The following is a 24,166-nucleotide window of genomic DNA, read 5'->3' on the forward strand; positions in this document are numbered from 1 at the left end:
ACCCCTCCTAGCACTATCCTTTTTGTGTGTTCCTTTGGGATTAGCTGGTGCTTGTTAAAGGGGGTGGCAGCAGGGGGGGAGTTAATGAATTGACGGATTTAAGGAACAAGTAGTCCTTACAAATGCTGTTGTGAAGAGAGGGCTGTTTTTCATTGTAGACCAGGGCCTTTTGGGGATTGAACGGAGAGCAGTTGAAGTGAAGGCCTGATGTTCAGACACAATACACTACAAGCTTTTCATTGTCACTCCATTTCTTTTTTATAGAGTCCTTTATGACAGCTAAATACTTTTTTACGTTTCTAATGTGAGGTTTATTATTTTACTCTAAAGCCAGTCACATTTTGGATAGGATGGTTTACACTCATATTTATTCTAGAATTACCTTAGTTAGCTTTTTTTTGTGTAACTCTCTTGGCAGAGTAAACAACACGCAAACAATTTGTTAATGCTTCATAACTAAATTGCAATTCACAATTCAGTTTTTCTGCTTCAACTTCAAGTCAAATGAAATGGTATTTGTCACATGCGCCGAATACAACCGGTGAAATGCTTACTTACAAGCCCTTAACGAGCAATGCAGTTTTAAGAAATAAGCAGTTTACAAAATAAGTGTTCAAGTATTTACCAAAATAAACTGAAGTAAAAAAAATTGTCACAAATATTGTTGCAGATACACCTTGTTCTTCCCTGCTAGAGGCTAATACATAATGTTCAGGAGCTCACTGCATTCGCTTTAATAAGCACAACTCATTAACACAGACAACCTCACCCCCTCCTCTCAGCGAAAGACACTGTTGTTTTGAGGCAGCGCCTTTTTTCTTTCAGTTGAAAGAAGCCCAGGAAGTCAAGGTTAGCAGTCCGGGTAGTGATTGCATTTTCTTCTCTTTCCCCAGAGTGCCTATTAATGGGAAGGCAAAGAAGAGAATGGAAGCTTTACAAACATTAAAGTGGCAATCTGTGATTGCTACATCCATTTGTTGACTTTTAAATGAATGATATATAGCCATTGATTCTTGAAAAATATAACTTAAATGAGCAACTGTCCAACCCCATCAGAACCCAAAATATATATATATATATTTTTTTTTACATTGTTTGTAAACTATGTCATTCTAAACACAGACTGTATATTTTCAAAACATGGTTAAAACTATCATTTTGATTTAATGGGTGGTCAGTCCTTGCATGCATAGCCCTGTCTATGAATTTCAGAGTGGTTACTTTACTCCAGCCCCATCCCTCAGCTGTTTACCAAAGAAGGTGGTGGGGTGGCCGCTTTGTTGTTGTTTGAACTGCAGATTTCCCCTATAATGAAATGCTCATCAAATATTTGCGTGGTTTTTTTTCAGGCCGGATGGGATAGGCACAGTCACTGAGGAAGAGAGAGAACAGTTTGAGGACATAAGAAGCCGTCTCCTGAGTCTATTGGACAACCAGATCATCCATTTTAGGTACTACTTCCTCTACAATTGACATGATTACAAACAATGGTATGTAGGCTTCATTTGTCAGTAATACACTAGTAACTGAGTATAATAAAAACCTTCCAAACATTTAACCCCCTAAGGTCTAATTAGCATAATAAAGAATCCCTATAAATATGTCAGTTTAAGCTAGAGATATGTTTTTTCACAAAATCACAATCGTCTCTAGCGTCCGAATGGTTTAGTCTATAAACCATTCTGACCCCTCTATGGAAAGCGTCTTGGGACTTGTCTGAAGTTGGTGCAGCCGATCTGCCAACTTCTGTCTGTAGCGTCCAAACAATTTGGGCTACACACTACAGTACATGTCGGTTGTTTTGCTCTAGAACGCCCACAGGCCTCAACACTTGTCTGAAGGTCCCTTGGTACCAGTTGAAAAGATTTATGGAAGTATATATGGAGACTGTTTAGTGTCAAAAATAAGGGGTTAAATACACATCAAAAATAATGTTTCCTGATCTTATATCTAAGCTATATAGTACCAGTCAAAAGTTTGGACACACCTACTCATTAAAGGGTTTTTCTTTATCTTTACTATTTTCTACATTGTAGAATAATAGTGAAGACATCAAAACTATGACAATAACACATATGGAATCATGTAGTAACCAAAAAAGCGTTAAACAAAGCAAAATATGTATTATATTTGAGATTCTTCAAAGTAGCCACCATTTGCGTTGACAGCTTTGCACACTCTTAGCATTCTCTCAACCAGCTTCATGAGGTAGTCACCTGGAATGCATTTCATTAACAGCTGTGCCTTGTTAAAAGTTCATTTGTGGAGTTTCTTTCATTAATGCATTTGAATCAGTTGTGTTGTGACAGGGTAGGGGTGGTATACAGAAGATATCCCTATTTGGTAAAAGACCATATTAGGGCAAGAACAGCTCAAGAACAGCTCAAAAAAGCAAAAAGAAACAACAATCCATCATAACTTTAAGACATGAAGGTCAGTCAATGCGGAATATTTAAAGAACTTTGAAAGTTTCTTCAAGTGCAGTCGTGAAAATCATCAAGTGCTATGATGAAGCTGGCTCTCATGAGGACCGCCACAGGAAAGGAAGACCCAGAGTTACCTCTGCTGTCGAGGATAAGTTCATTAGAGTTACCAGCCTCAGCAATTGCAGCCCAAAAAAATGCTTCACAGAGTTCAAGTAACAGACACATCTCAACATCAACTGTTCAGAGGAGACTGCGTGAATCAGGCCTTCATGGTTGAATTGCTGCAAAGAAATGACTACTAAAGGACACCAGTAAGAAGAAAAGACTTGCTTGGGCCAAGAAACATGAGCAATGGACATTAGACTGGTGGAATCTGTCCTCTGGTCTGATCAGTACAAATTTGAGATTTTTGGTTTCCAACTGCTGTGTCTTTGTGAGATGCAGAGTAGGTGAACAAATGATCTCTGCATGTGTGGTTCCCATCGTGAAGCATGGAGGAGGCGGTGTGATGGTGTGGGGTGCTTTTCTGTTGACACTGTCAGGGATTTATTTAGAATTCAAGGCACACGTAACCAGCATGGCTACTACAGCATTCTGCAACAATATGCCATCCCATCTGGTTTGAGCTTAGTGGGACTGTCATTTTGTTTTTCAACAGGACAATGACCCAACACACCTCCAGGCTGTATAAGGCTATTTGACCAAGAAGGGGAGTGATGGAGTGCTGCATCAGATGACCTGGACTCCACAATCTCCCGACCTCAACCCAATTGAGATGGTTTGGGATGAGTTGGATTGCAGAGTGAAGGAAAAGCAGTCAAGACAGTTGGAAAAGCATTCCAGGTGAAGCTGGTTGAGAGAATGCCAAGAGTGTGCAAAGCTGTTATCAAGGCAAAGGGTGGCTACTTTGAAGAATCTCAAATATAAACAATATTTTGATTTGTTTAACACTTTTTTGACTACATGATTCCATATGTGTTATTTCATAGTTTTGATGCTTTCACTATTATTCTACAATGTAGAACATTTTTGTTTTAAATAAAGAAAAATCCTTCAATGAGTAGGTGTGTCCAAACTTTTGACTGGATGTGTAGGACAGACACTTCAGAACAAACTTCCTTAATATGTTTTTATGTGGGACTATCTGTTATTCAATGCGTTTGTAAGTGCTAATAGCAGTAAGGCTAAATAAACATTTCAATCTAATAATTTTGTTCTATATTTTAATGGGGTTCTTCATGGAGTCTTACAATTCTAAATCGAACTGCAAAATGACCCTTGGTATGACCTTAAAACATTTCCAATTAGCTTAGTAGAACCCCTCCAGGGCTTAGACTGTTTAGTGCCAAAAATAAGGGGTAAAATACAACAACAACAAATGTTTCCTCATCTTTCTTATTTCTCTAAGATATAGGACAGACACTTCAGAACAAACTTCCTTTAGATGTTTTGGGGGGACTACCTATTGTTGCCATGTAGTGAATCATTATTCAATGTGTTTGTATGGGCTAATAGCAGTAAGGCCAAAAATAATTTTTCATCAAATAACCCCTCCCCTGGCTTAGACATTGCTTAGACTCTTATGGGTTAAACAGGTGCAAAATGGTGTATATTGGATTCTTGGTCCTCCCTACATCTGTGAGCTGCTATTCACCATTATTGCCTTGTATGGCCTTATTGTCAGGGCCATTGACACAGATCCAGACCTTGAAGGATGGTTTTTTTCAATGAACTTGCCCCATTCATATCCCTGAACTTTGGCATTTCAAACCCCTTCATCCCTGTGAAGGGCCCTCCATCTGGCCCCAAGGAGGAGAGAGGGTGAATGGGGACACGGAGTCTGTAGAGGGCTGTTGAAAGCAGCGGGAGTCATTAACAACACTCCTCAACGAGAGGCTAATGGCAGTAAACAATAGCCAAGACAATTTTGGGATTATGCTGATCAGCAGCAAACAGGAGCAGGGTGCGTGTAGTTTGTTCAGGATTAAAGGGGAACACAGCGAAGTTGTATAAGGGCTATAAGAGTTGTTTGGTAATTCCTCACCGTGTACTAAGAAGAGACATGTTTGACGGCGAACACCTCAAATCCACTTAAAATATGATATCAAATAAAATGTTCAAATCAAATTTATGTATATAGCCCTTCTTACATCAGCTGATATCTCAAAAGTGTTGTACAGAAACCCAGCCTAAAACTCCAAACAGCAAGCCATGCAGGTGTAGAAGCATATCCACATTTAGGAGAGATGTTGTCCGGTAGTTCAGCTTGTTACCAGTCAAGAGGACCAGAGTCCCCAGAGAATGTGTGGTCATGGGCATGGGGTATTTATTGGTAATGTATGTATTGGCTGGTGCAATCAAATTTAATTTCCCTCTCGGGGTTAATAAAACACTATCTTCATTTATCCTATTTGCTTCCCACTTCTGACCTCTACTTTGTTGAGGCTTCATCACCCACAGTTTAATCTATATATTTGTGCCGATCAGTGTTTTATCTGTAGTCAATAGATGGCTGTCCTGCATTATGAAGTGCAATGGCTTCCTTTCATACATTAAAGGACAAATCCACCCAAAAACTATATTTTGCTATTTGTTTCATTAGTTCATTGTTGACATAGCCCCAACATATTTTGCTTGTCAGCAATCAAGTTTTCAAAATACAGAAATCATCCCCGGATGATGCATCATTTGATGCAAAACACAGTTAAGCATTCCCACAGAATCATCCTTGTTCTTAAAAAATGATGGTGTAGATGCACTGTCCGATCACACTTGTGTCCACAGGTACTGTTTTCCTTTTGGCCGACCAGATGGTGCACTCAAAGCCACACTCTCCCTGCTAGAAAGGGTATGTTTTGCTGAAAAAGTTGGGCTATTGTTATTCTTTGAGTCTACAAGTCTCTGCATTCCATTATTCATACTGCAGACAATAATGTGTTGGGTTATCCTTGTGGTCTTCCACTAAAATCAGGTTTTGAGTCACTCTTATGAGGAACAAGAAGTCTGTTTTCTGGATTCTAGGTGTTGATGAAGGACATTACCACTCCGATTCCTCCTGAGGAGATGAAGAAGATGGTCAAAAAATGTCTGGAGAAAGCTGCCCTTATCAACTACTCCCAGCTGACCCAATACGCTCAGATCGAGGGTGTGTGCAAGCCTGGCTCACACGTGGTGATATTACTGTGTCGTATTTCACTGTCATGTCTCTGTGTCTGGGCTTTGTTCAAGTATATGCACATGATGTTGGTTTGTCAGTGTTCTTAATAGAATATACTGGGTGGCGGTAGTGTTTTAGTGTATCTGTGTGCTGGTGTCACAGTGCTGGCATGTTTGTGTGTGCTAATATTACAGCAGATGCTCAGGCTGCCCCGGAGAAGAGATTGGAGGACATGATGCGACTGGGAGAACTTTGTATTGAGGTCCTGCAGCAGAATGATGAGCACCATTCCGAGGTAGGACCATTCTGCCATACCAATGGTGTCACCCCTACCACACACACACACACACTATCACCGTTACAAACTCAATGTGTACTAGGGTTGGGATCGATTCTGAATTGAGTTGCGAATTTTTCAGTATTCTAATTCAGGTCTTGAATTTGAAATTAATTGGCCACATCTCATAGGACACGTACTTTGAATTAAAGGAGGTAGAATCTTATTTAATTCAATTCTAATGGCATATTTATTCTATCAGCATAGTAATGTTTTTGACATTGTGTATGTTTACCACCACCATGTAGCATAAGGTTGAAACATTTCATTTTCATGAAACACTCATTATCTTCATGATTCTCTCATTCTCCTAATTTTAAATAATGACAGTGATCTGGAAATATTCTAAGATCATGTTGTGGGTTGTCATTAATAGTTAATATACCACAGCATTGTTAAATACTTGTTTCTGATTGGCTAGAAGGGCATCCTGAGTGACACAGCGGTCTAAGGCACTGTATCTCAGTGCAAGAGGCATCACTATAGTCCCTGGTTCAATTCCAGGCTGTATCACATCCGGCCGTGAGTGGGAGCCTCATAGGGCGGCGCACAATTGGCCCAGCTTCGTCCGGGTTTGGCCGAGGTAGGCCGTCATTGTAAATAGGAATTTGTTCTTAATTGACTTACCTAGTTAAATAATAGTTACATTTTAAAAATACAAAATAATTCTAGAGTTTGCATTACATTTAGGTATGTTTTTAAATCAGATGTATTTATTTTTTCCTAGAATGCTTTAGATCAAACACTGCAGTATGGAAGGGAACAATCGAACATCTCATGATGAAGTAAAAATACTGTTTGACATCTTTGAGTTATAATCAAACTAATATTTGAAATGGTATGTGTATGATGTGACATATCCTTTTGATAAAATATTTGTCAAATGAATGAGACTCAGTTGAATTCTACTTCAGTTCCAATTCTGCTTCCTATGAGATGTGGTCAATTAAAATGTTAAATTCAGAAATTCCGAATTGACTCCAACCCTGATGTGCACAGAGCTGTTACATCACAACACTTCGAATACTGTGATTGAGTACAGTGTTCTAAGTCACAAAACATATACAGATCAGAAATAAAGTATTTTAAGAATAGTTGCAGTATTTCCTTCATGAAAACTGTCACTAATCATGCAAATGTCACTAATCTTAGCAAAGCGTGCCTTTCAAGATTTCAGAATACCTTTATTGCTGTCAGTATATTCAGTATATTCCTCCTCAAAACCACAACTTAACTCTTGTCATAGATAAATATTTCACTTTAAAGTTTTTTTCGTTTTTTTTAAATCAAATAAAAAATGTCACATGCGCCGAATACAATTAGTGTAGACGTTACTGTGAAATACTTACTTACAAGCCCTTAACCAACAATGCAGTTCAAGAAAGAGTTAAGAAAATATTTACAAAATAAACTAAAGTAAAAAATAATAAAAAGTAACACAGTAAAATAACAATAGCGAGGCTATATACTAGGAGTGCCGGTACAATGTGCGGGGGTACAGGATAGTCGAAGTCATTTGTAGGTATGGGTAAAGTGACTGCGTAGATAATAGACAGTGCGTGGCAGCAGTGAAGAAACTAATTGGGAGGGTGGGGGACATTGTAAGTAGTCCGGGTGGCCATTTGATTAATTGTTCAGCCGTCTTATGGATTGGGGGTAGAAGCTGTTAAGGAGCCTTTTGGTCCTGGACTTGGCGCTCCGGTACTGCTTGCCGTGCTGTAGCAGAGAGAACAGTCTATGACTTGGGTGACTGGAGTCTTTGACAATTCTTTGGGCCTTTCTCTGACACCACCTATTATATAGGTCCTGGATGGCTGGAAGCTTGACCCCAGTGATGCACTGGGCTGTACGCACTTCCCTCTGTAGTGCCTTACGGTCAGATGCCGAGCAGTTACAATACCAGGCGGTGATGCAACCGGTCAGGATGCTCTCAATGGTGCAGCTGTAGACATTTTTGAGGATCTGGGGACCCATGCCAAATATTTTTCCTGAGGGGAAAAAAAGTGTTGTCGTGCCCTCTTCACAACTGTGTTGGTGTGTTTGGACCATGATAGTTAATTGGTGAAACAGCCTATAGGCCTATACTGTTGTATCGTCAGCAAACTTAATGATGTTGTTGTAGTCGCGTTTGACCACACAGTCGTGGGTTAACAGGGAGTACAGGAGGGGACTAAGCACTCACCCCTGAGGTTGCCCCAGTGTTGAGGATCATCGTGGCAGATGTGTTGTTGCAGAGGGATGTGTTTAGTCCCAGGGTCCTTAGCTTAGTGATGAGCTTTGTGGGCACTGGGCACTATGGTGTTGAACGCTGAGCTGTGTCAATGAACAGCATTCTCACATAGGTGTTCCTTTTGTCCAGTTGGGAAAGGGCAGTGTGGATTGAGATTGCATCGTCTGTGGATCTGTTGGGGTGGTATGCGAATTGGTGTGGGTTTAGGCTTTCCGGGATGATGGTGTTGTGAGCCATGACCAGCCTTTCAAAGCACTTCATGGCTACCGATGTGAGTGCTATGGCGCGGTAATCATTTTGGCAGGTTACCTTCGCTTCCTTGGGCACAGGGACTATGGTCCCCATTGACTACAGAGAGTGTGATCACATAGTTGTCGGGGAACAGCTGGTGCTCTCATGCATGCTTCAGTGTTGCTTGCATCGAAGCGAGCAAAAAAAGCATTTAGCTGGTCTGGTAGACTCGTGTCACTGGGCAGCTTGCGGCTGGGTTTCCCTTTGTAGTCCGTAATCGTTTTCAAACACTGCCACATCCGACGAGCGCCAGAGCCGGTGTAGTAGGATTAAATCTTTATCCTATATTGACACCTTGCCTGTTTGATGGTTCCTCTGATGGCATAGCGGGATTTCTTATAAGCGTCCGGAATAGTGTCCAGCTCCTTGGAAGCTGCAGCGCAAGCCTTTAGCTAGATGCGGCTGTTGCCTGTAATCCATGGCTTCTGGTTGGGATATGTACGTATGGTCACTGAGGGAACGATGCACTTATTGAAGAAGCCAGTGACTGAGATGGTATACTCCTCAATGCCATTGGATGAATTCCTGAACATATTCCAGTCTGTGCCTACAAAACAGTCCTGTAGCGTAGCATCCACGTCATCTCACCACCTCCATATTAAGCTGGTCTAGAGTTTTTTTTCCTCTGGTTGGTAATGTGACATGCTGATAGAAATGAGGTAAAACGGATTTAAGTTTGCCTGCATTAAAGTCCCCAGCCACTAGGAGTGCCGCATCTGGATGATCATTTTCTTATTTGCTTATGGCCTTATACAGCTTGTTGAGTGCGGTCTTAGTGCCAGCATTGGTTTGTGGTGGTAAATAGACAGCTACGAATAATGTGGATGAGAACTCTTGGTAGATCTACAGTTTATCATTAGGTACTCTTCCTCAGGCGAGCAATACCTCGAGACTTCTTTAATATTAGACATTGCACACCCGCTGTTATTGACAAATAGACACATATCCCCGCCCCTCGTCTTACTAGACGTAGGAATGATGATTCCTGCCTGTGCCACACAAGAAGGCGTTGATCTAATAACTTTAAACCACTTTATTTATTTTGTACCTTTATTTGACTAGGCAAGACAGTTCAGAACAAATTCTTATTTACAATGATGACAAAAGGCAAAAGGCCACCTGCGGGGACGGGGGATGAGATTAAAAATATTGGACAAAACACTCATCACGACATGTGACACCACAACACTACATAAAAAGAGACCTAAGACGACAACAACAGCATGGCAGCAATGCAACATCACAACAATATGGTAGCAGCACAACATGTTAGCAGCACAAAACATGGCTCAAACATTATTAGGCACAGACAACAGCACAAAGGGCAATAAGGTAGAGACAACAATACATCATGTGAAGCAGCCACAACTGGCTGTAAGAGTGGTCATGATTGAGTCTTTGAATGAAGAGATGTCGATAAAACCAGTTTGAGTGTTTGTTGCAGCTCGTTCCAGTCACTAGCTGCAGCGAACTGAGAAGAGGAGTGACCTAGGGATGTGTGTGCTTTGGGGACCTTTAACAGAATGTGACTGGCAGAACGGGTGTTGAATGTGGAGGATGAGGGCTGCAGCAGGCATCTCAGATAGGGGGGAGTGAGGCCTAAGAGGGTTTTATAAATAAGCATCCACCTGTGGGTCTTGAATTGGGTATATAGAGATGACCAGTTTACAGAGTATAGAGTGCAGTGATGTGGCCTGTAAGGAGCATTAGTGGCAAATCTGATGGCCGAATGGTAAAGAACATCTAGTTGCTCAAGAGCGATCTATAAATTACGTCTCCATAATCTAGCATGGGTAGGATGGTCATCTGAATCAGGGTTACTTTGGCAGCTGGGGTGAAAGAGGAACGATTACAATAGAGGAAACCAAGTCTAGATCTAACTTTGATATGTGCTGGGAGAAGGATGTTGTACCGTCTAGCCGTACTTGTATCAGGTGACTACCTCAAGCTCTAGACCCTCAGAAGTAGTAATCACACCGGTGGGGAGAGGGTCATTCTTCTTACCAAACCACATTAACTTTGTTTTGGAGGTGTTCAGAACAATGTTAAGGGCAGAGAAAGCTTGTTGGACACTAAGAAAGTTTTGCTGTAGAGCTTTTAACACAAAATCCAGGGTGGGGTCAGCTGAGTATGAAATTGTATCATCTGCATATAAATGGATGAGAGAGCTTCCTACTGCCTGAGATATGTTGTTGATGTAATTTGAGAAGCGCGTGGGGCCTAGGATCAAGCCTTGGGGTACTCCCTTGGTGATAGGCAGTGGCTGAAACAGCAGATGTTCTGAATTTATACACTGCACTCTTTGAGAGGGTAGAGCTGTTTGTTTCTATCCTGGGTCTGTGTTGGCAGCTGTGCTCCAAAATGGAAGATGACACATCAAGTGCCAACACTGTAGTAAAGTCTTGGCGGGCAGAGATGAAAACAACGCCCACAGCTCATACGCACAGGTCGCTCTTATGGTACAGTGTAAAACTGCTCAATCGTAGGTGTTGAAGACATCCACAAACAACACATATACAGTGCATTCAGGAAGTATTCAGACCCCTTGACTTTTTCCACCATTTGTTTACGTTACAGACCTATTCTAAAATGTATTAAATTAATTGTTTCCCTCATCAATCTACACACAATACCCCCAAAATGACAAAGCAAAAATGAGCTCAGTTGCATCCTGTTTCCATTGATCATCCTTGAGATGTTTATACAACTTGAATTTACCACGGGTGCGCTCTAATCAATTGATCTGACATGACTTGGAAAGGCACACACCTGTCTATATAAGGTCCCACAGTTGACAGTGCATGTCTATAGAATAACTATCTTCAAAGTAATGACTCGGGATGTCGGGTTTGAATTGACAGCTTCTTTTAGTAATAATACTTGTTCACGTTACATTTAACAACTTTAGATTCTACAGAACAATAAAAGTAAGTTGTTAGCGAAAAGTCCTCTCTACTTCCTGTCGCAAGGCATTCTGGAACTTGCAGTCAAAAGCGTAATTCAATACTAACCAATACAACAAAATATGTATGTAGTTCTCTCAATCTCCAACACACAAATTCTAAGACAATTACATATGTAAATAACTGTAAAGAAAATATCTTTAGATACAGCTCAATGAATTAACTTAAACATCAACTCTGTAACCCATTAAAGTTACAACATCCTCCCCCTCCGATGAACAACTGTGTTCATCTAAATCTCTAGGCAGTATATCAACTGAATAGGTCTCCTCAACAAAGTCCGTGAAGCAGTACCAACTGAACATGACCTAACTAGGCCATCTCGGTCTGGAAACAGTTCCTCAGTCTTTCCTAGTTTCCAGGTTTGTCTGGGTGTGTTATCTTCTCCAATGAGTACAAAGTCACTCGCTTTCAGTTGGGTGGGCTGTGGTGTGTCACAGCGGTGTGCTGACTTTAGATCCAGCAAATAGTCTCTTCGACAACTGTTCCAGAAGCTGGTCACAAGTCTCTGCCTGTACTTCCATCTGCGTGTCAGTTCCTCCTTGTTTAGCGTTGGGTGCTGAGTGTCAGCTGGAAATGGCTTTGGAGGCAAAGAGTTTAGTCTTTTACCCACCAGGAAGTGTGCTATAGTCAGGGGTTGTGGTTTATCCACTTCATTGTGCATGAAGGTCAGAGGCCTAGAATTTAGGATAGCTTCAACCTCTGTCAGGACCGTGCACATTTCTTCAAAGTTGAGTGAAGCTCTCCCAAGAACCTTTCGCAGGCATGTTTTCACTGACCTGACAAGTCTTTCCCAGAATCCGCCTCACCAGGCTGCTCGCTTGACAATTAACCTCCAGGTGATGCCCCTTTCTGAGAAGAATGCCAAGATTTGGGGCTCTTCGATTGCCTTCCACAGCTCTTTCAAGTCCTGATCAGCTCTCGTGAACGTTTTTGCATTGTCTAAGTAGATTACCTTGCATAATCTTCTCCTTGAGATGAATCTTTTTTAGAGCTAACAGGAATGTCTCTGTTGACTGATCTGAGACCAGTTCCAAATGCACTGCTCTGGTTACAGCACAAGTGAACAGTGCAATGTATGACTTCTTCACAGAACCATTGTCTTTCACATAGAGCGGTCCTGCAAAATCCACACCTGTTACTTCGAATGGTGGCGATTCAGTTATTCTGTCTTTTGGTAAAGGCACAGTGACCTGCTGTCCGGCCCTTGCCTTGAATTTCTTGCACCCTATACATCTTGCCACTGTGCTCTTGACTAGCTGCCTAGAACGCAAGATCCAGTATCGCTCTCTGATTTGTACTAGAGTGTCTCTTGCTCCAGAATGCATCACCTTCTCATGGTGGTACTGTATCAGCATTTCTGAGTATCTGTTTTTGTTGGGCAGAACCCATGGGTGCTGCTCTCTGAATGTGAAGTTGGACTGTTGCAGTCTTCCTCCTACACTGAGTAGTTTGTGTTCGTCCAGGAACGGTTTCAGTTCTCTGATTTTAGTCATTGTTTAGGCTTTTTCCTGCCTTCAGTAGTTTAATCTCCTGTCCAAAACTCTGATGTTGTGTTACCTTAATCCAGTACCTTTCTGCATCGAACAGTTCGTCAGCAGTCAGTTCACCTTGCATCTTTATGGTTGTACGAGCATTGGCTTTGAATCTCTTTATCCAGGCGGTGACTCTGAACACTTTTCAGTTTGCTGTACCTTTCAAGCTCCAACACAGATTACAGTACAGTAACCTGGCAACTGGACTTGAGTTCTGTATTTACCTCTTCTGGAACCTTGTTATCATCAGTCTCCTCGGACTGATTGGGTGATGTCAGAATTCTGGGTCCATTCCACCATAGCTCGCTCTGTGTCAAGTTTCGAACAGTTTGTCCTCTTGTAGGGAGGTCAGCTGGATTAGTTTTCCCTTCAATATGTGACCATGACTCTGGATTGGTCAAGGACTGGATCTCCGTCACTCTGTTCGCAACAAACTGTTTCCGTTTCTGAGCTGAGCTGCAAATCCAATGCAGCACGATCATCGAGTCTGTCCACATTTTGATCTGTTTTTCTTCCATTTTCAGTGTGGTCATCAGGTTGTTTGCTAGTCTCGCTCCAATCACAGCTCCCATGAGCTCCAGGCGTGGCAGCGTTCTTTTCTTGAGTGGGGCTACCCTGACTTGGATGCGACTAGACTTGTTGTTTCCCTGTCTTGTGATTCACCTTGCAAGTAAGCTACTGCACTGTAAGCCCTTTCACTTGCCACACAGAACACATGTAGTTTCAGGGTGTGGCTATTCTGTGGCCGTATGTCTGTTCTGTACCACCTTGGTATGATGAGCTGGTGTAACTGGGGTAGTTCTAAAAACCACTGTTGCCATTCTCGTGTCAAATCTGGTGGTAATCCTTCATCCCAGCTGAGTCCCCTCTCCCACATTTCCTGGAACATGCACTTGATCCTGATGGTGAAGGGGGTCAGGAAACCAAGAGGGTCGAAGATACGTGCAGACGACTGCAGAACACTTCTCTTTGTGTTTTCCTTTTGCTTTAGAATGCTCAGTAGCGGCCTGAGGTCAAACACAAAGTCATCTGTTTCCGGTCTCCATACTAAACCGAAAACATTCAGAACTTATCCTTGTGTTTCTAGCGTCAACGGTGGTCAGTTGTCGTACTCTCCTCCCATTTTGTTTTCAATTCAGGAGAATTGGTCATCCACTTGCAGAGGTCCATGCCTGCAATTGACAGCATTCACTTTGCAGTTGTTGTCACAAGGTAAGCCTCTTCAACATTGCGTGAACTTGCAATGAAGTCATCTCCATAGAGTGACTCTCTCAGTATCTCTACAACTTCTGGTTGTTCTGTTTTCATATTGTTTCAGGTGCTTCCTGATTGTAGCTGCCAGCAAGAATGGACTTGGGGAAGCTCCAAATACCACCCTTTTCATCCTCAGCACACGCAGCGCCTCTTCATTTTCTCCCCTTGGTGGGCCTGTGAGCCATAGAAATCTCATGGCGTCGCTGTCTCTCTCTGCTAGGGATATCTGCAGGAAAGCTTTCTTGATGTCTGCCATGAATGCGATCTCATGTAGTCCGAACTTTATCAGAACGCTGAGCAGATCCGGATTCAGGTTCGTTCCTATGAGTTGACAGTCATTGAGGGATGGACATCCATCTTCATGGGACGAGGCATCAAACACCACACTGTTTTGTTGTCACCATATTTTCTCAGAGTACTGCATGGTGAGGTAAGTAGTATTTTACGTTGTCTGCGCTTGATGCGTTGTCCTTTGGCACGTCCTCTGCCATATCCTGTAGTAAGTAGTCCTCTACTACTTCATTGTATCTGCTGTACAATGTCACATCCTTCTTCAGTCTTTTCTTCAGACCTTCAAACCGTTTCTTGGCGATTCTATAGTTGTCTTGGAGTTCTGGCATTTCTCGTTTCCATGGCAACTCCACGTATCGCCCATCTTTGAAGGTGGTTGTTTCCTCGAACCTCTGTAGAGCCTCGTTTTCCTCTGGGTTCTGTGTTTTCTTGCTTATAATACCCAGAGACTCAAGCTCCCAGAATGCACACAGTTGTTTGGATTGAGCTCATGTTGAATCTGTTCACCAGGAACCTTCATCACAGCTGTGCACACTTGTGGGGTTTTAATGGCCTCTATCTCTATTCTCTGCTGTTTTTCCCAGACATTCTCCAAGATGACTTTCACTGTGTTGCGTTGGGACGTTGCTGGGGCAGAGGAGCCAAACGTGTGAAGAGTGAGTGCCTCTTGTCTGATTACTGGTAGCTTCAAGCCCTTCACAAGTTTTTCATGTATGAAGCTTCTCTGACTGCCTCCATCTAGTAAGCAACAAGCTATCTTTCTGCCCGATGGGCCTTCTAGCCATGCCTTTGCCTTTTGTAGCAACAGTGTTCTATCCATCTGGTTTCATCTTCACTGAATGGGGAATAACTGAGGAAACAACAGCATCCGCAGAAACAGTAGGGGGTTGCACCTCACTCTTACCGGTACACACAGCAATGTGATGTCTGCTTCCACATGTTGCACATGTGGTCTGCATCTTTGACTTTGACTTTTGCTATGTGTTTCTGTCCTAAACATACAAAGAAAGCATCTTCCCATTTTCTTTAGTTTCTCTTTGCGTGTAGAAGTATTGTGGTCAGGGCAGTTTTCTGATTTGTGGTCTGCACTGTCACAGAATAGACCGTTTTGTTCCTACTGGCTGGCTGTATGCAGTGCAGCAGCAGATGGCATGTTGGGTCTTCTTGTTTTCATTTCATTGGAGGAGTATGACTTGTTCCATGGTTTGCTCTCTTTCTGTTGGTTGCATGATCTTGTCATTTGTAGTGCTCTCTCCCTGCTCTGAACCTCCTTCTGTAGGAAACTGACGATCTCAGTCACTTTCCATTCATCAAGGCATTCTGGAACTTGCAGTCAAAAGCATAATTCAATACTAACCAATACAACAAAATATGTATGTAGTTCTCTCAATCTCCAACACACAAATGCAAATACAATTACATATGTAAATAACTGTAAAGAAAATAACTTTAGATACAGCTCAATGAATTAACTTAAACATTAACTCTGTAACCCATTAAAGTTACAACAATGTCAGAGCAAAAACCAAGCCATGAGGTCGAAGGAATTGTCCGTAGAGCTCAGACAGGATTGTATCGAGGCACACATGTGGGGAAGGGTACCAAAAATGTCTGCAGCATTGAAGGTCCCCAAGAACACAGTGGCCTCCATCTGTCTTAAATGGAAGAAGTTTGGAACCACCAAGACTCTTCCTAGAGCTGGCCGCCTGGCCAAACTGAGCAATCAGAGGAGAAGGGCCTTGGTCAGGGAGGTGACCAAGAACCCCATGGTCACTCTGACAGAGCTCCAGAGTTCCTCTGTGGAGATGGGAGAACCTTCCAGATGGACAACCATCTCTACAGCACTCCACCAATCAGGCATTTATGGTAGTGGCCAAACGGAAGCCACTCTTCAGTAAAATGCACATGACAGCCCGCTTGGAGTTTGCCAAAACGCACCTAAAGTCTCTCAGACCATGAAAAACAAGATTCTCTGGTCTGATGAAACCAAGATTAAACTCTTTGCCTTGAATGCCAAGCGTCATGTCTGGAAGGAAACCTGGCACCATCCCTACATTGAAGCATGGTGGTGGCAGCATCATGCTGTGGGGATGTTTTTCAGCAGCAGGGCCTGGGAGACTATTCAGTATCGAGGGAAAGATGAACGGAGCAAAGTACAGAGAGATTCTTGATGAAAACCTGCTCCAGAGCACTCTGGACCTCAGACTGGGGCGAAGGTTCAACTTCCAACTGGACAATGACCCTAAGCACACAGCCAAGACAACGCAGGAGTGGCTTTGGGACAAGTCTCTGAATGTCCTTGAGTGGCCCAGCCAGAGCCCGGACTTATACCCAATCTAACATATCTGGAGGGACCTGAAAATAGCTGTGCAGCGACGCTCCCCATCTAACCTGACAGAGCTTGAGAGGATCTGCAGAGAAGAATTGTAGAAACTCCCCAAATACAGGTGTGTCCAGCTTGTGGTGTCATACCCAAGAAGACTTGATGCTGTAATTGCTGCCGAAGGTAAAGGGTCTGAATAGTTATGTAAAATTTGAAAAAATGTGTAAAAGCCTGTTTTTGCCATGTCGTTATGGGGATTGTGTGTAGATTGATTTGGGGGGAAAATACACTTTAATCAATTTGAGAATCAGGCTGTAACATAACAAAATGTGGAAAAAGTCAAGGAGTCTGAAAACTATCCGCATGCACTGTACTTGTCTAATAAGTGGCTTCAGACATTTGTTTCTAGGTGACAGCGTTATTTATAAGTGGCTGAAAATCTTTGGCTGTCATCACCACAAATGAGACATGGTCCTTTTGTAGTTGGAGGCTGGCGCTGGAGTTTTAGCGGGAGGACGGTCACATTAGCGCATCCAACACGCTGTCAAATGTATAATGTTTCCATGTTTTCAGCATGTGTGGAAATCAAATGACCCTTTTTAGTATTTTATACCAAGTGAAAAATGTTAAGAGACCCTCACTTTCTCTATTTTCTGTCTTTCACTTTCCCTCTTCTTCTGATATGAATTGGAAAGGGAAGAGAGGTAAGTGTTTATTTCGGAAACTCTAGCTGTGTGTCTGTCATGTCCATCAAATAGTGTTACGTCCCAAAGCCTGTCAATATCAATCTTGACTCATACCCTGTCAAGCTCTGTTCATGGTTTTCATTGAGGAGATGGTTAATACTGAGCCATCAACAGTTATTAAGGTGCAATGTGGTGGATCCACGACAGGTTGTGGTCCTGGTGGACTGCTGAAAATTTGTTTCCCATGATACCAAATTATGCCCTTTGGGTATCTAAGGATTCAGGTTTTGGAGGGATTATTGTACCCAGTTGTTGCTACAATTCAGTGTTTCTTGACATGCATTTGTATCGTTTGCCCTTGCAAAGTCATACACCTTACATTTGTATTCCTCCATCTTTCTCTGAATCTCACTTAGAGACAGCATTTTATGAGTTCATTCATGCAGTTATGTGAGGACGCCTGTTGGTGTGAATTGAGGGGGTTGGCGATAGGTAACGAATCGTGTGGCGCAAAGGCACTATTTTTAATTGTGTTGATTTGCACAGGGAGCTGAAAAGGCACATCTGAAAAGGATGATGACAACGGCCCTCAAGGCCAGGTATAGCGATGGGACATACACCTTCTCTGACCGCCAGACTAGTGTTTTATCTGCCGCAAGTGCCCACTAACACACACAGACGGACACACACACACAGACAGATGGACTCACACGGACACGCACACAGGAACAACGACCTTCAATCAATCCGTCACCCCCCCCCCCCCCCCCATGCTTCATTGGGCTCTTTGCACTTTTCTCTCTCCTCACATGGCGACCACTGAGTAGGGTAGAAGCATCTCTTTTGGGTGGGCACGTAGACAATGGAGTCATGAAAAGCAACTGCAGCCCTGCTAAATGTCCCATTGACTTAGAACCAAGAACATGACTTTGTCAATCTCCTATACTAACCTCCTGGATATGACCTCAAATCTCCTATACTAACTTCGTAGATATGACCTAAAATCTCCTATACTAACTTCCTTTATAGATGGTGTCGTACACAATATTGACACCAACAAACATACCGTATGTAGTCACATTGTAGTCACATTGACACACACATTGACACATAGTCAAGGACCAGTCAGAACTTTAAGCAAATATTTTACTCAATAATCACTGTAAATGATTGGGTTTGTAACTACAGCACATGTACAGTGCCTTGCAAAAGTATTCGGCCCCCTTGAACTTTGCGACCTTTTGCCACTTTTCAGGCTTCAAACATAAAGATATAAAACTGTATTTTTTTGTGAAGAATCAACAACAAGTGGGACACAATCATGAAGTGGAACAACATTTATTGGATATTTCAAACTTTTTTAACAAATCAAAAACTGAAAAATTGGGCGTGCAAAATTATTCAGCCCCCTTAAGTTAATACTTTGTAGCGCCACCTTTTGCTGCGATTACAGCTGTAAGTCGCTTGGGGTATGTCTCTATCAGTTTTGCACATCGAGAGACTGACATTTTTTCCCATTCCTCCTTGCAAAACAGCTCGAGCTCAGTGAGGTTGGAGGGAGAGCATTGGTGAACAGCAGTTTTCAGTTCTTTCCACAGATTCTCGATTGGATTCAGGTCTGGACTTTGACTTGGCCATTCTAACACCTGGATATGTTTATTTTTGAACCATTCCATTGTAGATTTTGCTTTATGTTTTGGATCATTGTCTTGTTGGAAGACAAATCTCCGTCCCAGTCTCAGGTCTTTTGCAGACTCCATCAGGTTTTCTTCCAGAATGGTCCTGTATTTGGCTCCATCCATCTTCCCATCAATTTTAACCATCTTCCCTGTCCCTGCTGAAGAAAAGCAGGCCCAAACCATGATGCTGCCACCACCATGTTTGACAGTGGGGATGGTGTGTTCAGCTGTGTTGCTTTTACGCCAAACATAACATTTTGCATGGTTGCCAAGAAGTTCAATTTTGGTTTCATCTAACCAGAGCACCTTCTTCCACATGTTTGGTGTGTCCTCCAGGTGGCTTGTGGCAAACTTTAACCAACACTTTTTATGGATATCTTTAAGAAATGGCTTTCTTCTTGCCACTCTTCCATAAAGGCCAGATTTGTGCAATATACGACTGATTGTTGTCCTATGGACAGAGTCTCCCACCTCAGCTGTAGATCTCTGCAGTTCATCCAGAGTGATCATGGGCCTCTTGGCTGCATCTCTGATCAGTCTTCTCCTTGTATGAGCTGAAAGTTTAGAGGGACGGCCAGGTCTTGGTAGATTTGCAGTGGTCTGATACTCCTTCCATTTCAATATTATCGCTTGCACAGTGCTCCTTGGGATGTTTAAAGCTTGGGAAATCTTTTTGTATCCAAATCCGGCTTTAAACTTCTTCACAACAGTATCTCGGACCTGCCTGGTGTGTTCCTTGTTCTTCATGATGCTCTCTGCGCTTTTAACGGACCTCTGAGACTATCACAGTGCAGGTGCATTTATACGGAGACTTGATTACACACAGGTGGATTGTATTTATCATCATTAGTCATTTAGGTCAACATTGGATCATTCAGAGATCCTCACTCACCAATAAATGTCGTTCCACTTCATGAATGTGTCCCACTTGTTGTTGATTCTTCACAAAAAAATACAGTTTTATATCTTTATGTTTGAAGCCTGAAATGTGGCAAAAGGTCGCAAAGTTCAAGGGGGCCGAATACTTTCGCAAGGCACTGTATAATGGCTAGTCCCAAGACATGAAAAGAGAGTTTGAGTGCACATCCATCTGTTCAACCTTTTCTTCTTTTGTGTACACTGAACAAATATGTAAAGGCAACATGTAAAGTGTTGGACCCTGTTTCATGAGCTGAAATAAAACAACCCAGAAGTTTCCATACACACAAAAAGCTTATTTCTCAAAAATGTTGTGCAGAAATGTGTTTACATCCCTGTTAGTGAGCATTTATTTTTTTGCCAAGATAATCCATTCACCTGGCAGGTGTGGCATATGAATAAGCTGATTAAACATCATGATCCTTACACAGGTTCAACTTGTACAGGGGACAAGAAAGAACACTCTAAAATGTGCTGTTTTGTCAGACAACACAATGCCACAGATGTCTCAAGTTTTGAGGGAGTGTGTAATTGGCATGCTGACTGCAGGAATGTCCACCAGAGCTGTTGCCAGAGAATTGAACGTTAAGCTGCCTCCAATGTCGTTATAGAGAATTTGACAGTACGTCCAACCGACCTCACAACCCCAGACCAGGTATAACCATGCCAGACCAGGTCCTCCACATCTGGCTTCTTCACCTGCGGGATCATCCGAGAACAGCCACCTGGACAGCTGATGAAACTGTGGGTTTGCACAACCAAAGAGTTTCTGCACAAACTGTCAGATACCGTCTCAGGGAAGCTCATCTGCGTGGTTGTCGTCCTCACCAGGGTCTTGACCTGACTGCAGTTTGGTGTCGTAACAGACTTCAGTGGGAAAATGCTCACCTTTGATGGCCACTGGCAAGCTGGAGAAGTGTGCTCTTCATGGATGAATCCCAGTTCCAACTGTACCGGGCAGATGGCAGACAGCATGTATGGCGTTGTGTGGGCGAGCGGATTGCTGATGTCGGCGTTGTGAACAGAGTGCCTGCTCCGTGGGGGTGGGGTTAACTTATTGGGCAGGCGTAATCTAGGGACAATGAACACAATTGCATTTTATAGATGACAATTTGAATGCACAGAGATATCCTGAGGCCCATTGTTGTGCCATTCATCTGCCGCCATCACCTCATGTTTCAGCATGATAATGCACGGCACCATGCCGCAAGGATCTGTACCCAATTCCTGGAATCTGAAAATGTCCCAGTTCTTCCATGGCCTGCATACTTACCAGACATGTCACAATTGAGCATGTTTGGAATGCTCTGGATTGAAGTGTGCGACAGCATGTTCCAGTTCCTGGAAATATCCAGCAACTTCGCACAGCCATTGAAGAGGAGTGGGACAACATTCTACAGACCACAATCAACAGCTTGATCAACTCTGTGAAGTAGATGTCACACTGCATGATGCAAATGGTGGTCACAACAGATACGGGCTGGTTTTTTGATCCAATGTATCTGTCACCAACTGATGCATATCTGTATTCCCTATCATGTGCAATCCATAGATTTAGGGCCCTAATACCTTTATACTGAACAAATATTCAACGATTTTACAGAGTTACATTTCATATAAGGAAATCTGTCAATTTAAATAAATCAATTAGACCCTAATCTATAGATTTCACATAATTGGGCGGGGGCGCAGCCATGGGTGGGCCTGGGAGGTCATAGGCCCACCACTGGCGAGCCAGGCCCAGCCAATCAGAATGAGTTTTTCCCCACCAAAGGGCCTTATTACAGACATAAATACTACAGTTTCATCAGCTTGTCCCAGATGTTCCTGCAGGTAAAGAAGCCAGATGTGGAGGCCATGGGTTGGCGTAGTCACACATGATTTGCTGTTGTGAGGCTTGGTTGGACGTACGGCCTAATTCTCTAAAACGATGTTGGAGGTGGCTTATGGTAGAGAAATGAGCATTCAATTATCTGACAGTTCTGGTGGACATTCCTGCATCCAGCATGCCAATTGCACGCTCCCTCAAAACGTGAGACATCTGTGGCATTGTGACAAAACTGCACATTTTAGTGGCATTTTATTGTCCCCAGCACAAGGTGCACCGGTGTAATGATCATACTGTTTAATCAGCTTCTTGATATATGCCACACCTGTCAGATGGATTAATTATCTGGGCAAAGGAGAAATGCTCACCAACAGGGATGTAAACAAATTTGTGCACAAAATTTGAGAGAAATAAAACTTTTTGTGCTTATGGAACATTTTTGGGATATTTTATTCCAGCTGATGAAACATGGGACCAACACTTTACATGTTGCGTTTATATTTTTGTTCAGTATATTTCAATTGGCGGATTTCCTTATGAACTGTAACTCAGTAAAATCTTGGAAATTGTTTCATGTTGCGTTTATTTTTGTTCAGTGTAGATCAAACCTCTAGTGCAAATGACGTGTGTCCTATGCAGGAAAAGTATATTTTATTATTTGAAGGGAATGGACAGGCAGCTGACTGGCATTAGAGACCATCCAACAATTCCAGTATTGGGTTCAATTCCAGTCAATTCAGGAATTTAATCACATTGCTTTGGAGAAATTCCATGTCTAATTGGAATTGACCTCTATTCTTGATAACTCACCAACATATGCAGACATACTGTACTATAGTTTATTAGGTACACCATCCCGGTTCATGAAAAATATTTGTTCCTACAGTGAGTCACATGGCTGTGGCTTGCTATATAAATCAGGCAGACTGGCATCGAGGCATTCAGTTACTATTCGCTTGAACGTTGGAATGGGCAAAACAAGTGACCTAAGAGACTTTAAGCGTGGCAGTGTCAGGTGTGCCTGTTCCAGTATCTCAAAGGTTAGGCCTTCTGGGCTTTTACCGAGAATTGTGCGACAATCCAAAAAACATCCAGTCAGCGGCAGTCCTGTTTTGGCGAAAACAGCTCGTTGATGAGAGGTCGAAGGAGAATGTCAAGAAGCATGGTCGAAGGAGAATGGCAAGAATTGTGTAAGCTAGCAGGCGGGCCACAAACTGGCAAATAACGGCGCAATACAACAGTGGTGTGCAGAACGGCATCTCAGAACGCACAACTCATTGGTCCTTGTCATAGATGGACTTTTGCAGCAGACGACCACACCGAGTTTCACTCCTATCAGGTAAAAACAAGAGGAAGCAGCTCCAGTGGACACGCGATCACCAACACTGGACAATTGAGGAGTGGAAAAACATTGCCTCGTCTGACGAATCCCGTTTCCAGAGTCAGGATTTGGCTTAAGCAGCATGAGTCCATGGCCCCACCCTGCCTGGTGTCAACCGTACAGGCTGGTGATATTATGGTGTGGGAATGTTCAATGGCACGCATTAGGTCCCTTGATACCAATTGAGCAATGTTCCCATGCCCCAAGGAATTCAGTCTCTTCTGGGGGCAATGGGGTTTCCGACCGGGTACTAGATGGGTGTACCTAATAAACTGGCCATATAGTCACACTATTACTTTTTGGGGGGCTTTTATAGATGCTGTTTCTGATAGTATGACCTCTAAATAATAAGTTATTGCTGTTCTCAGATGAGCTTTGTATTTATTCCGCTCTGAACATTGCAGGTTAAAAACACATATCTGTCTGTGCCTTTTTAATAACTTTTTATAGCCTCACCTTGGAGATTGAAGCGCCACATTGGAAGCATAATGTAATAACCAATATGTGATTCATATTTTTTAGTGTTGGAGTCCATTGTGCGCTCAAGGTCCCTTCTTTATGCTACCCATCACCCATTTGGCTGTTTCTCTCTTGGTTTCATTCATTAGATTGTTTTGATTTTTTTTTTAATCTTATTTTTCAGAGCAGTCTTTTCTCTATCCATCTGTCACTACTTTCCATCTTGCTCTGATTGTGTCATTTTACATTGTATGTCCAACTATTCTTCACCAGAGTAAACTAGAGATAGTGGTTTGTGATGACTTGACCTTTTTTAATGTATTATTTTATTTATTTTGCCTTCTCCCCCTTTGTTTATTTTTTGTTCTCTTTCTCGCTATCTCCTTCCCTCTGCTCTCTCTCCTTCCC

General features: G+C 42.6%; 1 protein-coding gene across 9 annotated transcripts in view; it reads left to right on the forward strand.

Moving 5' to 3' along the window:
- Positions 1-24,166, forward strand: part of cadps2 (Ca++-dependent secretion activator 2) — a 268,064-nt gene that overhangs the window by 171,051 nt on the left and 72,847 nt on the right. For 4 of the 9 annotated variants that reach the window (XM_036969262.1, XM_036969263.1, XM_036969265.1 and 1 more), the window contains exons 14-18: positions 1,350-1,451; positions 5,211-5,274; positions 5,448-5,571; positions 5,778-5,878; positions 17,503-17,511. In XM_036969262.1, coding sequence (XP_036825157.1) covers positions 1,350-1,451; positions 5,211-5,274; positions 5,448-5,571; positions 5,778-5,878; positions 17,503-17,511 — 400 coding nt within the window. The remainder of the gene's footprint in view (positions 1-1,349; positions 1,452-5,210; positions 5,275-5,447; positions 5,572-5,777; positions 5,879-17,502; positions 17,512-24,166) is intronic. The other 5 variants (XM_036969260.1, XM_036969264.1, XM_036969267.1 and 2 more) reach the window with 2 other exon arrangements.

This window comes from Oncorhynchus mykiss, chromosome 30 (assembly GCF_013265735.2).
Source record: "Oncorhynchus mykiss isolate Arlee chromosome 30, USDA_OmykA_1.1, whole genome shotgun sequence".
NCBI lineage: Eukaryota > Metazoa > Chordata > Actinopteri > Salmoniformes > Salmonidae > Oncorhynchus > Oncorhynchus mykiss.